Consider the following 17,100-nt stretch of genomic DNA (forward strand, 5'->3'; position numbering starts at 1 on the left):
TATGTCCCCATTAGTGTAATAATTTAAAGGCAATAAAGAGCCATCGGGAGACCATCAATTCTGCACGTGAATATTCAGCATTGAGATGTCAAGTATTTAGAGGAGAATTGTCAGTCTGAGGAGCGGAGACTGAAATCTACCTGTGAATAATGACGCTGATGTCAGACTGGATAGTTAATAGTAGAATAAAGCTTCTTGCACGGAAGAAGAAATGAATTATCACAGAGATTATATCATTCCAAAAAGATTCACCTGAAAGGATCCCGTCGCCTTCTACAAAGAAAACCCCAGGATAGGTTAGAGCCAAATAACTCCCCCCCCCCCAAAAAAAAGGACCAAGAGGTATTTATTCGTAAGAAGGTGGACGTCTTACGCTGTCAACAGAATTAGATCTTCGTAGTACTGTGGTGGAAGAAGTCGTCGGTGTCTGCTAAGAGAAAGTTCAGGGGTTTGTTTTGCTTTCTTTTTGTGCAACCTATCTACACATGGCCAGGATTTCAGATCCATCCTGTTAAATGTAACTTTACTTCTCATAAAGTTCCAAAGTTATCTTTCATAAACATCTTTTCTAGCAAGGAAAGCAGGACAGTAGAGGTGTGAGACACAGCAGAGCAGAGGACGATCACAATATTCTAGTCATCCATCTGTCCAGTGCTAATCTCTCCATGTTGTTGATCGCAATACTGCATATTAACCAGATGGTAGATTGGTCACACTCGCATGACAGATCACCTCCATCACTCAGCACCACATGCTCACTACATCAGTCATTAAACATGAATGAATTGGCAGAATTTCTCCTACCTGAGGCACGGAGCCAGATGAGTCAGCAACAATATGTGTCTACTGTTTGTATTAGAGTGTCTCTGCATGTGTCTTTTGTCTTTTCTGCAAGGTTTTTGTTTTTGATGCTTTTAGAGAAGACGAAACAAGTATGTCCAATGAAGATACAGATAGTTCTCAAATAGCAAGACATTTTCTCTGAACCAAAACCAGGCGGATGTTGGATGAACAGTTGGAGGACAGGGGAGGCCTGGGTCAACGTCTGAGGAATAAAGGGTGAAGATGAGTTGGTGGTGTCTTAATTCGGGAGTGGTTTTAAGAGATTAACAGGTTTTGCCACACGGGGGCAGTGTAAACAAGTTTTGCGCACAACATCTTCCCATTTTAAGTTGAACATTTGCTTATTTTCACATCCAACAGTAAAGGAGCAACGTTATCGTTCATTTGGAGTATTGTTTCATGCCAGCTAATGAATGTCGTTTTAATAGTTTCTCTCTTTTAGCTCTGTTTTGGTCTCTACCACCTCCTGAGGGCAATATAGATTCTTTCGCTGCAAAAAGTTACACTAATTCCACTAGCTAGTCACTCACAATGTCCGTCTGCCCTTTGGTCCACGAGTTGATTACAAAGCAGGAATCATACATCAGCTGTGACTAAATTCCAGCTTCCTGCTGCAGCAGAAAATGTCAGGTGAAAACAGTAACTTTACAGAGTTGACAGCTAAAAAATTAGCTCAGACTCATTCCTACAGTCCTGGCCCAGTGCAGATCGTGAACATGGTCATTTTCTTTTCTTTTTTTGTGATTATAGCCACTTGAAAAAATGAATAATGAGACATTTTCCTGAAGTTACTGCAAAGAAAATGACATATTGCCAGCAAATTGCAAAGTAAAAACTCAAACTGCGCCTTCGACGGCTCCTTAAAGTGTGTTCAGCCAGGCATCTCTTTTCTGTTTTGAAGTCATTACCGAGTCTCAACACGATGCGTTTCTGTTGCTCTCGTAATAACCTGAATTATTAGGCCTCGCCAGGACAAAGCCAATTACAAAGCTGCTGATGAACACCGGTATTAATCAGGGGTCCAATATGTATACTCATACACACAGAGCCGCTGTAGCTCCTGTAATAATGAGGCCTGGGCAGTGCTCTCGTCACATAAAGAGGCCTAAGTCCGTACTACAGGGAGGATAATGCTCCTGTCGGTGCAGGGCAGAAGGGGGACACTGGGAGCTGTGATCTCGCTATGACAAGCAATTCAACTGGCGAGTTATATCTTTAGCTCGCAGGAGACAAGACATGCCAGGTTCGCCTGCAACAACCTCTCCGAAATGCGTCGAGCCACAGTGAATATGAGGAGATAAACACACTCACACTGCAGGTAAGGTCAACGTGCCCAAACTTTTTAATTCATGGATGCAAGAACAAAAAACAACACGGCGGCATTCAGTCTTTGTGTATCGGCGTCACTTCTCCAGTATAATGGAAAAGGGAATAGGAGCTGGTCCAAGGAGATTTAGAAGCAGCTACCGTGAAAGGCAGGTGTGATATAGTGTTGGGACTGGGTAAATATATCCTTATCAGGGGATACAGCCCAGTGATTTCCTCAAGGTAAAACACATTCATAACAAGAGGAAGCCTCTGAATTTCATGGTCGCGGACTAAGGAGCTCGATGCCATGAGAATTAATAGGGGAGAGAGGGAGAGGAATGTGTTTTTTGTGCGTCAGGATCGAATCAATACGAGAGACCTCAAATGTAGAGGCGTCCATTGTGAGATTGACTCGCTGTGAGCAAGGCGATACAATGGAGGAGGGTCAGAAGTCAGCGGCGGGGTGGAGGGTCAACAGCTGAAGAGCTGGCAGAGACGAGGGACGGTAAGAGTGAGATTAAAGACACATGAGCCCATTTATCAGGCTTCTCACAGCAGGACCGCTGCTCCAGGACGACCGAGCAGAATAACTTGACAGCTATTTCACTGCGATTTTGAAAACATGAACTAAGCCTTGGGAACCTCGAACAGAAGCTCAGAATAGGTGTTTTGGGGAGCTGAAGGACGCCTGGCAGCGCTTGTTCAGGGGGGGAAACAAAAGGCTGCAGCAGAGAGAGTGTGCCCAGACCACCGGCCCTCAAATTGGCGTACTGGCACCAAGACAAGGGTTGGATGAAAACTATGAACAACTCAACGACATCAAGGGGAACACAAGCGCAGCCCCGTCTACAGCAGGTGCCAACACCTCAATGCCACAGTGGGACAAAGCACTGTCAGCACTCCCATCAAAACATCCTCCTGAAATAGCCCAATGTCATGCTTGTGTCGTCCCTCCACGCAACTTTAAAACTCTGCAAACTCATCCCCAAAGGATGTGGAAACGCATATATATCCCTTCTAATAAGTTCAAACTGGTTGAATTTCTTTGTAGAACTTGATCAGCAAAGAAAATGACACCCCCTTCCCTCCAATGACCAGACTAGAGGAACAAACTAAGTAGTGGCAACAACTAAGTAGTGGCAACATGTCTCAGCCCCCTGTGGCTCTCCTGTGTTCTCCCCCTGGTGAGGATTAAAGAATAGATTTCCCTCCGCTGGCTGCACCGGGCCGTGACACACACATCCACAGTTTGGTTTGATCTCGGTGGGTCTAAAAAAACAAAAAAAAAACAAAAAAAAAAACCCTACCAGACTTCGCCGTGACAAACAGCAATGCCACTTTTCTCTCCTCAAAAGAAAATAAAAAGCCAACACTAACTCCGAAATGAGTTCATGAACAAGGCAATAGAGGAAGGCAGAAAAAAGGGAAAATGAACAAAGACATGCTGCGTGAATGTAAAATGCCACCGAGGATTAACTTTTTTACAGAACGCAGTCAAAAGTAGAAGGACAATGTTGAAGGGGGGGGGGAAGGCTTAAAGCTTTTCTCCCCCCGTACCATTGTGCTGTATTTAGCCAATAATGCTATCAGCGCATACCAATCGAACAGGCTTTACAGGACATATAATATCCAAAGAAAATGCCGGGGAGCATCAATTATTTCCCCATTCAATTCATTCATGGCAGGTAGACAAGATTAATGAGCCTCCGGTGGAGCTGCTGCCCGTAAGGGAATCAATACTCACAAAAGCTGGTTTCATAGTGGCTACTTGATCTGTGGAGTGCGAGTCGAAAATGAAGTTAAGAGTGAAACGGGGGCTGAGGATGGCGGCCCTCTCCTTCCTGTCTACAGCCTTCTGTCTTCCTTTCTCTCCTCCCATCTGTGGAGCTCAGTTCGCTGGCCCACACAATGTGCCCCCTGGATTGTCATCTTCAGTCTGATCCCAAGGACCACGACCAAACCCCGCATTAGCATGCGCTTTACACACCAGCACACACCCAGCACAATACACACACGCACACACAGCTCCTTAAATGGAGGGATGCATAGGGCCAAAACCTCATGCAAGTCAAATCTCCTTGTCTTGAAACCAGTGTATGCAAGGGTGTGTGTAGCTCATGTGATAAAAAGGAGGAGGAGGAGGGGTGAAGGAGTGGGACAGACAGATAGAGAAAGAAAAGGGACGAGGGTTTGAGAATATTTAGATTTTAAAGAAGAAAAAGATGCTTTTTTAAAAGGGTTGTGTGTGTGTGTGTGTATGTGCGTAAGGGGGGCGGGTTCGGTGATGTCCTGGGACCCCTCGTCCAAATGCTGTCACACAGCTCAGTAGAGTATTCCGGGGCAGCCAGTCGTGACCGGCAAGATGGCCGACGCTACAGAAAAAAAAAACACTGTAGAAGGAGCAACACAAGGAAAAGGCAGAGCGGGGAGCGAGCAGAGAGACGGGTGTTTTTTCATTTTTCAGAGGGCACTCCCGACATCATTAAAGAGAGTGCAGACTGGGTTACACCCAATCAAACTTTAACTACTTTCCAGCGCACACTCCCTCTTCATTCGCTATGCACTTTACGTCGGGGCGGCGTGAATATTTCCATTTCAAGCAAACGCAGGCTTATTCCCTGAAAGGATGAGGAGAAAGAAAGATTCAAGGCTCTTTTTCCCCTTTTGCTTTGGGCACAGCACTCCCAGGCATCTATTCAAGCGAGAAGAAGAGGGTCTTCCCCAAGCCCCCCCCCCCCCCGAGTTCATTAACATTAACTACGGCGGCGAAATTGGACAAAAGAAATTGGCCTTTTAAAAAGTAATGCTGGCTTCAAGAAATCCAACCAAGGCTTGTAATGAACATCTCAACCGATTCAGAAATACCTGAGAGATAGCAAAATAACGCAGCGTCCTAGATGCCAAGAATGAGATCTATCCGTCTGGCTGACAGGGAGCGTGACGAGGAGCCTGTACATGCATGAGATCCGTCGGTATCGAATTGGTGGTTTGCGGGCTCCTCCGGGAGGGAGAGCCGCAATTTATTCTGTCCTGACAGCCAGAGCGAAATCACACATATTCAAGGTCAAAAGCATTGTTGGTAATATCCCGAAACAACCCAATTTTGTGGCCGACAGACCGGAGAGTAAATAAAAATGACCTCCCGAGAGATGAATGAATAATTAAGGATGAATTGTGATGCACTTTGCCAGCAGCCTACTTCAGGAGTTCAAAGAAGAACTCAAATCTGGCCGGTTCTCTCAGCAGCAACACACGCTCGTATACGGTGAATGAGGCCATCGCCTGAAGAGTATCTCGTTTTCGCTGATAAGGTCTCTTCTTCTGTCCGAGGCCAATAACGCAGCCTGTTTCTCCCGCCACATGGGAGGCCACATGCTCGTGCAAGAGGACAGCGATACCTCCTGTTTTTCCCCTTTTTTTGTTTTTCTTTCACAACAAGCTCTCGAGTGTACCCGGTTCATCGGCGCAGAATCCCGAGGGGGAGACAACAGAAGAGCTACAGGATTATTACAGCCTGCTGAGGGGCATCGGGGGAAGAGCAGCAATCTCCAATAACCGGGTAATGTCATGCCTTCCTTGATCCTGTTACGCTCACAGAGGCCACATCCTTCAGATACAGTCAGAGGAGGTGAGGTGCTCGTTAGCTGGATAATTAGACTCTACAGCGCCCTGCCTGCGAGCGCGACATCTGAAAGGGGAATTTAAAAGATTCGAGGAGACAAAATGTTCCCTTTCGTTGACCTCGTCACCCACACGCCGTTATGCAGAGGGGCGAAGACGCTTCAGGAGCCGTGTCATAGCTTCCCTCTATGTCTCTATTCTATTATTAAGTTACAACATTTGGGATTATTATATCGAAATTAAAGCAACACATCAATAATAATGTTAACATACGACCACATTTTAAGATTTGTAATTATTTGTGACCAACAAATCATGCAGGTCAATATCAGCTTACTGCAGATATAAAAGCTGGTGGTGACAGAAATGCCCAACTAGGTTTGAGTTAATTAAGTGTCACCATTCCTTAGTTTGTCCAGCAGAGAGCACTGACATATTAATATTTCAACAGTCAAATGACCGGCTTAGTATGTAACTGGGTCACAAGTCATTTCGAAAACAAAGCTGAGGGATCCTCATCAAGATTTTTTTCTTTAACATTAACTCACAACCTAAACAGTTATTATCAGACCACATAACAGAGCCCAAATGATATTTTTGTGTATTTGGGAGTAAAAAATCTCTGATGTAAATATATCAGACGACACATGCACATCTTTTGCACTGATCTCTCAAATGTGGCTTATCAACCACTTTTTACAAATGCTCTGTATGTACTGGGGGCAGGACATTATACATCAGTAATAACCTTAATTCCCTAAAATGACATCAGTGCACGGAAACTTTGCGTCACCGCTGACTGACATGCTAAGTATCTTTAAAATAAGAAATAATTAGGGTCCTAGATACTGACAGAGTATTTTTTAGCTCACAAAAACAAAACATTCAGATTATTATACTATTTTCACTACAAACGCGACGGTCCAGCTCGGGCCTGTGGGGCCCAGTGAACTGCAGAATGGTGACACGTTTCGAATCATATCTTTGGTATTTCCGTACTTAACTTTGTCGTCATTTATTGGCAAATTCAAGATTCGAGAAATCCCAAGAAGCCAACAGAATGAGCACACAAGTCGAACAATGATATTTGCTATAATGGAGGTTAGAGTTATTTACCGCGGAGGTGCATACAGAGCGGTAGTAACTTCTAGAGTCACACACACACACACTACCTTCAATTTTCAGTGAGTGTCCCCTTGGCAGACTTTGACACAACTATAAACTGAAGTTATGTTGTTGATGTTTGCTCTCGTCTGGCACGGCTGAAGCAGATCAAGGCGGGAACCTTTGTAGTTTCTCACAGCTATGAAACACCACAAACAAGGTTGCGCCGACTGTACACAAGAAAGAATGAGTCACGCTGCGAAGGTGCTTTGCTTTTGCCTTCCGGGCCCGAAAAGTGTTTTTGAACTTTGACGAGCTCCTGTAAGAGGCCTTGTGTGCTGGCTGCTCCCTCTCCACCTGAGCGCTGACAGGAGTATTTCCACACAGGACAAACATCGGGCCAAACATTTACTGTCATGTATAAACGCCCCTCAAAGACATTCTCCTCAACTACAGCCTCGTACGGCCGTTATCGTCCTCCGCCGGTGAGCACAAGACTGCGCCAACAACAACCCAACAGCTGGCACGGTTTATGGCTGCTCGTAACTGAAACAAATAGTGATGTCTCACTTTTGCAGAAGAGATGAGGAAATGAACTCATTAGAGAAGGGATCCAGTGACAATGTCTGGTGAGGGGGTCGCAGAAATGAGAGAAACGCTGCAACAATAATGCATAATTTAGGTTTGTTGTGTCGACCCAATCACAGTTGAGACTGGGGGGGAAAAAGTCAGTCAGTCACAAAAGCTAAAAAAAAATAATCTCAACACAGCACGGTCGTACATCAACACATCTGCCCTGCTCTGCCAGCCTCCTCATACCGGAGGGGTTAGCGAGGTGAACGCTTAAGTGGAGGACTCCGACCACCTGCATGCGAGATATCGACCTCAAAGCTTCTATTAGCTCGGCTCGCCGTGGCTTGTCTGATGGGGTCATGTAAAGGAACACTGGGCAGCAATACGATCTCTTCGCTGTGGAGGGGGTGGGGGGCATTAGCGGTGCCATCTGAGGCCACGATTTGCTCCGTCTGGCTTCAGAAATGCAACGCGTGAAGCGTCTCTCGTGGACTCGGCATCAGTGGAGGAAAGTTGTGAAGTTTTGAACAGCAGCGGATCTTTATTTTCCTCAAAAACTTTGTGTTGTGCCCCAAATCTGTGAGCTCTGTAAGAGCTGTTTATTGCATATGGGACTGGTTTGATACATTGACTTAAGGTACAGTCTATGGGTCAATACAACGTTCTGAGGGGCAAACTTATTTCATGTCAGCAGCCCACAACAATCAGTTTCAAATTTGGGGCAAGAGATAAGTAATCTGTTAACTTAATTTTCACTTATTTTACCTCATTTAAGAGTTAGTTCTGACTTGCGTAAGCGTGAGTCAACTATCCTTTAACTAGCTCAGTGCTACATCACACGTTTCATCGCTCTGATTGGTTGGAAGTCTTTTTTTTTAAATTGCATTTGCAGCCATTCTGATCTGCACCCGTTGATAACGTCATTTGAAAACAGAAAATGATTTGCATTTTCGCTTAGCCAGGTTAGTGTAGACTCGTGCAAAAATACTCTCCAAATCATTCATTCTGTGATGACTTACTTATTATGTTGCTGTGTTTTGGCAGCATCTCTGCATCAGCCTTTGGGCAGTGGGTTTGTAGCCCCCCTTCATCCCAGAACAACTTTGAACGTTGTGTTTACAAGCCTCAAACGACAGATCCTCCTCAGTCCGTCTTTAACTGAGACGCTTGGAGGATATCATTAATCTTAGTAGCAATAAGAGGATTGTTGTAGGAAGATGGTGAGAGAGCATAAAGAGGGAACTATGTTAATTGGCTCGTATGACTATATACCTCTGTTAAGTCATTATCATATACTGTATGCTCTCATAAATATTAATGTCACGTTTGAAAAATGTGCTGACTAACTGTCTACACAAACTACTAAAAAGGGGATTGTTTGAGAAAACTTTTTTTCCTCTCAGAATAACCTTGTGCAGTGGTGTGTTTTCTGCGTTCTGTCTGTATGATGGGGTGTCTCTACAGAGACTCAGGTTGGTCTCAGAAGCCTTTGCCAGAGACGGAGACAGCAGCTGAAGTGAGACAGATCTGCAGCCTGTATGTTCTCTCTGAATCTCAATTTTCAAATCTCTGCCTCTTGTCTTATTCCCTGAGCTTCTCAGCTGTTTCATCCCCATCGTCTTGTCTCCTCTAATCTCTTCTCTCTCTCTCTCGCCGTGGCTCGATTCAGCTCTTTATCTGCATCCCAGACAAAGCATTAAAGTGCTGAATGGAGGGGTATATTTAGTCAGGAATATCCAACATGATAACAAAAAGGAGGATTGAGAAAATAAAAATAAACCCATTCAAAGCAAAACTTTTTTTTTGGTGGAACAAAAGCAGCAAAATTTAAATTACGAAAAATTAACTTCACAAATCTAAAATACATTCATTATTTGTGTACAAACACTTCTTTTTTCTTTTTTTTAACCACCTACATCACTGTGTTTAGGGAAGATTTATGTTCAAAACAAGGCAGTGCTCAAACTGCACGGCGTCTCTGTCAGGTCACCAGGTGGGCTTTAAGTTGATAGCAGTTGTTTACATGCGATATCGGGGTTTCCATTCAATCGGTTTTGTAGATGTGGACAGATGTGTTGTGGTTTCAGCACAAGAACAACATCGCTTAGGCCTAAACAAGAGAAATCCTAGACAATATTCTCATACAGCTACACTGGACACATGCTCTAAATCTGCTGTTGAAATAAAACAGAGTGGAACATGTGTTGCAAGTCAAAATTCCTCTTCTCCTCTGTGTTAATTGGTGGATCACTAACCAACTTTGAAGATGCATATCGCCACCTGCTGTATCCGAGTGTGTAGATGCTGCACTTGTTAAGTGGGTTAAAGGCTTTTGGTTGCATATTATCGGCTCTCTTTACCAGCTCGAATTTCACCAAACCGATATATAGCTGATAATCTCTTACTACTGCTTAATCAAACTTGCTGACTGATAAAAAGCGTTTGCTTGTCTTCCTGGTATGAGCATGCAGGACAAACACATTGCAAAAGTCTGCCTGAACACACAATAAACACAATTTGTTCTTGTTTTTTTTTCCAGACACACCATACATTCACATTCTGCATGTGAACATCTGACCAATCACATAGAACCCTGGATACGTGGGCCGTGCAGTCACAGCCTTTGGCCTATCTAAGAACCCTCCGCTAGCCATTGTTGTCAATTAGATGGCGACTTCAAGGATTGCTAGCATGATGGCTCATACTCATATAGTCATTGCAACACTGTATAATTCTACCACACGTTGCTTATTTTCTTATTATCTTGCAGGTTTCAGTATATTCTAACATACAGCATGTTTTGTAACATTGCACTTATTTATTTTGTGTGTTTATGTTCCTATATGTGTTAAGTTCTTAGGGTTTTTTCTTTATCCCATTATTCTTCCATATTCTTCTGAAACATCTTGCAGTCAATCTATTCAATAAACTATTTCATTTTAATGTATTAAACACCTATACAAACCTTTATATTAGTCTTTATTGACCTGTTGTTTACAGTATTACTTTGAAAAGTGCAAGCGAAGGCTAAAGCGTCAAAAAGTACACACATCGTCTTAAACAAGGTGAGAGCAAACACTTACCTCGTCCCATTCCGAGGTGAAAGATGGAGACTTCTCGAGCCTCTTCTTGCCAGTGCTACAGTTAGAAACAGACTCGCTACGGTTTCCCAATCCTCCCTCCTCCTCACTAGGAGGCGACACGAGCAAGTCAGAGTCCGACTTGGAGAGGCTGCGAGCCAGCTTTAGGTCCCCGGGAGGCCTCATCCTAACACCGGACACTGCCCCAGCCCCCAAGTCCCTTGGCTCCTTGTTCACAGTTGCGTAAATTGCTTTTGGATCACAGTCTGTCAGGATGGCAGCCATGCTGGGACGGCTAGGTGGCGGTGCTGCTGCTGCGACCTCCTGCTTTACTTTGGTTTTGGGCTTTCTTGATTCTGGCGGGCCCGGGCTGGATGGCTGAACACCTGGAAGCCTGAAGGGCTCCTCGCGGCAGTCGAAGACCGGGGAGGATCCGTGCAGGAGGCCGGTGAACTGCTCCGGGACACCTGCTCCCTGATCCTGACTGGGCTGGGAGTTATCTGGAGAAAGAGAAAAAGAATGGGCAAAGTCAGTGTAGAAAAAAGTAGTTTGTGAGCGCAGGAAAGTGAACTTCTAACTGAGGGGCAGATCCTTACAGCAGGGCTAATAAGAAGCCGCCCACTCAAGCCCAGAAACAGATCTGTAATTGTTTCCTACCAGGGGTGAAGGAGAGAGAAAGAGGGAGAGGAGAGAAGGAGCGAGGAGAAGGCGTATGTTGGCTGCAGTAATAACAGAATTCCAAACGCAGCTTGCAGCCGTCTGACGTCTATCTGCTGCATGTAATTTGTAACAGGGAGTCAGAGCTCGTCATCTCTCTGAGTAGCTTCAGTTCACAGGCCCACTTTACCAAAATCACACAACGCACGAGAGTTTCCTGAAGAAACTGAAGAAACTGAATAAACTGAATAAACGTCCACTCACACACACACACACACAACACACACAACAGAAAAATAAAACAACAAGACTCTCAAATACCGCCAAGAGGAGAGAAACTTACATCGGCTGCCTTCTCCAATGAAAACAAGTCCTTAATGAGACGGACCGGCAAGAGCAATTAAAAACAATTAGATTTTTTCCTCCTCCCACTCCCAGAGGAATTACTGCCACCTAAGCCTCTTTTCTGCAATCAAATCAGCCCCGGGATGACGACGCGTGGTCCTGCAGTTCCTCCCGCTCGGTCGTGATGCGCGTTGTTGTCTGCCGTGTGACCAGCAGCCCTCTGTGTTTTTCTGGCTTCTAATTCTAGACCCTAATGGAGGCTCAGGAATGGAAATTTGAATCACCCTATCCTCCAGCAGCCAGACTCCTGATAATTAGCCGTGTGACACATGGTGGAGGAGCGTGTGCGTGTGTGTGTGTGTGTGTGTGTGTGTCTTGGATGTGTGTGTGTGTGGGCCGTCTCTGCCAGGGTGACAGGGTCAGGGTGTTTGGTGACAGGGAATCTGGGGCAGTGACAGCAAAGGAAAAGTAGTGACCTGTTGCGACACTTTGTTTGTCCTTCACAGAAGAGTTTCGGCCGACGTTGTTGCCGTAGCGGCTCCGCTATCTCTCAACCTGCTGTTCAAAGCCCCGAAAAACATCAAAAGAGCTGGCGGGCGAAGGAGTCATATCTACAGAACATGAGAGGAGGGATGGCAGCACTCGACCGTTTGACACGCAAACTCTCTGACTTCACCGAACTGCCCCATTACCATTTCAAGGCCAATTTCTATGTGCCGAGCAACGCCCTGAAACCCCCTTTCACACGTTTCTAACCACTTAAACATCTAGGAAAAGTGTGTGCGGGCGTTTGTGTGTGTGTGTGTGTGTAATCAGGGGTGAGTGAGTATATTCGAACATATGTCAGGACCACAGCCAAACACCCACCCTTCTCCCTGGCAGCTAGGGAGTGTGAACGCCCAATGAGCACATCCATGTGCTTCCAACAATCGCACATGGTGTTAACCCTTTGCCGAGACCGACCTCAGCTCCCCCCCGCTCAATACAGTTCTGTTGGTGGAAAACGTGCACAGACACAATCTGTATAAACGGATGAGGTCACCGCAGAGGTGCGGATGTGTGTTTCATTTGGCAGCGACGGCTCCATATCTTAATAGTGATGTCATGTTTACTGTGCAGACGCTGCAGTGCCGGTGCTGGCTGTCACTCCAGCATCCACACGGTCCAAAGTCAATTCAAGCACCAGCCTGTGGAAACTCTGCTCTGTTTTTATTGTAGATTTCAAAGACATTTTGAGCTCTACGTCATCTCTCTGCTCTTTGTAAATAGAAGGCCAAAGGTCATATTATTGATATTTGGACATTTACAGTAAGCAAGGAAACAAATACCTCTATTGACAGCGCTGGTCAATAAAGAACAATACTTCCTCCTGTTAGCTCGGACTGCGACAAATTTTTTCATCATCTATTTAAAAAAAAAAAAATGTGAGAAACGCTCCAAAGTCTTCAGATTCTGACCAACAGTCACAAAAACCAAAGACTCTTCGTTTACTACCATGAAAAACAAAAGACATGTCCTAGAACAAGCAGATGTTTGCCGTTCTTGATAGAAGAATTACTGAAACAATAAATTAATAGACCGTTAGAGATTTTTTTTGATTGACTAATCTAGGGATCGACCACTAGATTTTTCTTCTTCAACACCAATTATTAGTCATCAAGGACACGGATACTTGGGATCGATATATATTTGCAGTAAAAACTAAAAACAAGTGTAAACAGTGATAGAATGTAACAAAGAACAATGTACTTTAGAACAATTATAAGGTGTTTGGTATTTCCATTTTCAACTGCTATGTACTTCTACTCCACTACATTTTTTTTTGACAGCTATGGTTACTAGTTACTTGGCAGATGTAAGATTTTTCAGCATTGATAGGCTATTCCTTGAGACGGGTACCCAATCGGATAGGGTTATGGGCTGGATACTGAGTTAAAGTTATTTTTTCTAATCAGCAAGAGGACACAATAAGCGCCTGTACACACATATTCACTGTATACATAACATCATGTCAAATATATAGTATGTACAAGAGGAATCAAGTACAACTAAATATGGTAGCAACCGCTCACAAACCAGCAAATATGTTACTTACTAGTTAGATATTTGTAACATTTCCACATAAAACATCTTATTTTGTTGTGTTATCGAATTATCCTAATCACTTCAGACAATGTTCAAACAAGGTAACGGCGTGTTTCAATTAGCCGCATGTCGCTACAACTTCCTGGGAATCACCAGACACCAACCCGAGAGTGAGGAGGGAAAGTCAGCGCATGTGACTAAATGCAACGTGAATGAAACTGTTAAACATCACTTCACCAGATGACATTCCTGCCTGACTCACGTCAGATTTTCAGCGGCAATGCTGACTGTCTAACAATGAAGACTCGCAGGATCCCATGCTATACTTCATGACTCCATCAAGCGTCCCCTGGGGGCAGGAATTACATACTGTGCATTTAAACTGATGCATCTGATTAAAGCAGGGCTTCACTGCTTATGTAATATGACAGTTGTTGCCAAACAGGTGCTTTTAATCCTTCGCCTCTCTGCTCTCAATCTGCGGTGCGGCAGTTCATAACAGAACAAGCAACTGTACGTTTTTTTAAATAAACATTTGAGCTTTGGAGGAACCACGGAGAGCCTTTTGGCAAAATGGGGAAATGAAACTATAAAAGCTGCACATCCAGTAAAAAGAAAAGAAAGAACCGCAAAGAATAAAAAAGCAAGTATAAATAAGGATGTATTTCGCTCCCAGCCTTTATAACTGCGTACTATGAAAACCCCGGATTTATTACCATCTGTGGAGAATCTTATGATGTTACTGCATGTGTGAAATATCCCCTGGAAACCTTATAAAAAGACACGGCGCATAGGTGGAAATCTGTGGAGACACACTATATTCCTGCTGAGAACAGCAATGTGTTTGTGGCAGATGATAAACACTCGTAGGTATCGCTGACCGTGCACATGTCTCCTCCACCTGCTACAGCGTGCCGAGGTCTGGTCCCCGACTGTCCACATGGGACCCAGGACCTCAGAAACCACATCCACATGAGCAAAGCTGCACATTTAGGGCTCAGCCGGGGTTTAAATAAAACACAGAAGTGGGAACTACAAATTGCTGATGTGCAAACAAAAACAGAAAAGAGAGGGAAAATTATAACGTGGTGTTCCGACATAAACCCAACTTGTGGTTTTTCTGTGGCTTTAGAAAAGGGAAAGGAGAGTCACTGAGGACAATATGCAAGAAAAAAAAAACAAATTAGGAAGTTCTTGCCTCACTCTCCACAACATCAGCAGTTTTAATAAAAAACTGTCAAGCCGACTTAATTATTTTTTAATCCTGAGGCGAAACATGTTCCAGAATTGTGAGTGCTGCTTTTGTCGAACATTTAACATCAATTTTAATGTTTAAACTCATTACGGTGGAACCATCTGAGGGGCATTTGCACAAATCTGCTAGTTGAATCAAGATGTCAGGATGTATTTTCTTATAAATTAAGATAACATGTCGGCTTCTGCATGTATAACAACTTGTCCATAACCAGTAAAATGCTAAAATCCCCGAAAAGGACTAGAATAAATGCATGAGAATCAACGCTGAAATGGTTCTTTCTTAGATTAAACTATCATCATCGGATATTTTCAGTAAGATGCTGGTGCGGCAGTACATCTATAAACTCTTTTGGGAGAAAATAACCTCAAACTCTTTCCCACAACCACAGCAAAAAACAAATTAAACCAGCGCCACAGATCTAAGAAAAAAACACAGCCAGTTCCTGCTATAAACAGAAGCAAATCCGCTTGCCTACTATGTTGCTGGTACACAGTTCCTTCTTGCAAACACGCTCCAAAAATAATAATTCAATAAAGATGTGTGTCAGCAAAAGAACCCAGAGGCCATGCTCCTTACCTCTGCTCCATTCTTTGACTGGATGATGTGGCTAATCCTGCTTTAAGCGGGATGTGAATCTCCGATAGGAACGTCACAATCTGATCAAGAATTCTGTTTCATACTGGAAATGAAACGTGTCTTGCCCACTTGCCAGGGAATGTCAATCAGCCTGCTCCCATCGAGCCAAATCCGCTCTGCTGCTCGAGAATGCCAGTCATGCATTCCCTGGCAGCGCTAATCCAAGCCAGCCCATCTCACCCTGCAAACCCAAATGCATTTCTACCATTTCATCGACATGCTTGGCCTGTCTTTTTACAAGTCTGATCCGTCCAGTCCATCTTCTCTTACCCTCACAGCACTGCCAGCAGCAGTTGTTGTTCCTTATTAGGTTACTTAAATCCGAGCACGGCCGGTCAAACTCACCTCCTGGTGCTCGTGGTCCCGGCCGTCCAGGAGGGTGCAGGCTGTCTTTCGCCTTGGTCGGGGCTCTGAGGTCGTTCAGGGCAGTGGGTTTACGCTGAAGAAGAGAACAGAGTTTAGTCACACCTGCTGTTTAAAACATATCTTCTAGACACGTCCTGTGTGCCAGAGAATCATGTTAGCATCTGCCATTTACCACTTAAAATGTAACTCTACAAATTGTGTTTTAATTGTAACTATACGTGAGATTATGAAAAATTATATTTACAGATTTTTTTTTAAAAACTCTACACATATTGTCAGTTGGTTTATTTTGGCTTATCTTGTAGTTAACTTGTTGTATCATGTTTATAAAATGCTTGCTAAATCCAATGCAGAATGACAACAAAATAAAAGTGTGAGAACACAATTTGTTAAATATTAAAAGATTTTCAGGTAATTTTGTAGCTGAAACACCAGATTATGTTGAAAATCAAATGATTTTTTAAGGATTTTATACAAATTCAGCTTATTTCAAGGCTTTGTACGAGCCCTGAATCAACAACCCAGGCTAATTATTCAGATATCTTAACATGAAACCTATCAACCGCTTGAAAGGGAGCACAGGTGGCGGGTTTGGCTCTGCTAACAAGACTGCATATGAGGGCACAGCGGACGCAATGCCGCTCGTTTGTTATGATTGGGCAGCTGAAGAGCACGGCTAACCCAATCGGAGCTGGAAATAAAGAATGTCAACGGATATTGTGGGCAGCAGGCTGGGTTGCAGGTGGGTGGCAGCGATAATAAAAGCTGCTAACTGGATGATGGATAGGAAAAGGCAATAAAATAAGATATGATAGGACAATAAATGAAGAAGAAAGGTTTACAGGGCCAGTGTAAGACGACTTCTGCCTCCAGCTGACGCTATCGGTTACTGTGATGACAGCTTCCCTCGGATTATTCCCGATGAAATGATTCTCGTCTTTAAACTCTGTTGCTATAAAAGTGTGGAACGAGCAGAAGATGATATGTTGGGCTACCTCAGTTTAATCTCTTTAAAAATAGACTCAGGTTTAAATTGGAAAGCTGATTTCAGATCTATATTGTGGTACTTTCGTTTTTATTGTACTGTTTGTTTTTAGTCGCAGCATCTGGTGTGGAGGATTAATATCTTGTACTCAATACATTTCAATGCATTTAATCTCTATTACATAACGTCAGCGGTCGAATGGTCAAGCTGATACTGTTTTCTGACGGGATAGGAAATGA

The 17,100-nt window shown here is 43.9% G+C and overlaps 1 protein-coding gene across 1 annotated transcript in view; it reads right to left on the bottom strand.

Moving 5' to 3' along the window:
- anks1aa (ankyrin repeat and sterile alpha motif domain containing 1Aa) overlaps nucleotides 1-17,100 on the bottom strand; it is a 74,311-nt gene that overhangs the window by 24,539 nt on the left and 32,672 nt on the right. The window contains exons 12-13 of the mRNA XM_030424417.1: nucleotides 15,856-15,949; nucleotides 10,533-11,029 (exon numbers count right to left, since the gene is read on the bottom strand). Of these exons, the coding sequence (XP_030280277.1) occupies nucleotides 10,533-11,029; nucleotides 15,856-15,949 (591 nt within the window). The remainder of the gene's footprint in view (nucleotides 1-10,532; nucleotides 11,030-15,855; nucleotides 15,950-17,100) is intronic.

The sequence above is a fragment of the Sparus aurata genome, chromosome 7 (genome assembly GCF_900880675.1).
Source record: "Sparus aurata chromosome 7, fSpaAur1.1, whole genome shotgun sequence".
Taxonomy (NCBI): domain Eukaryota; kingdom Metazoa; phylum Chordata; class Actinopteri; order Spariformes; family Sparidae; genus Sparus; species Sparus aurata.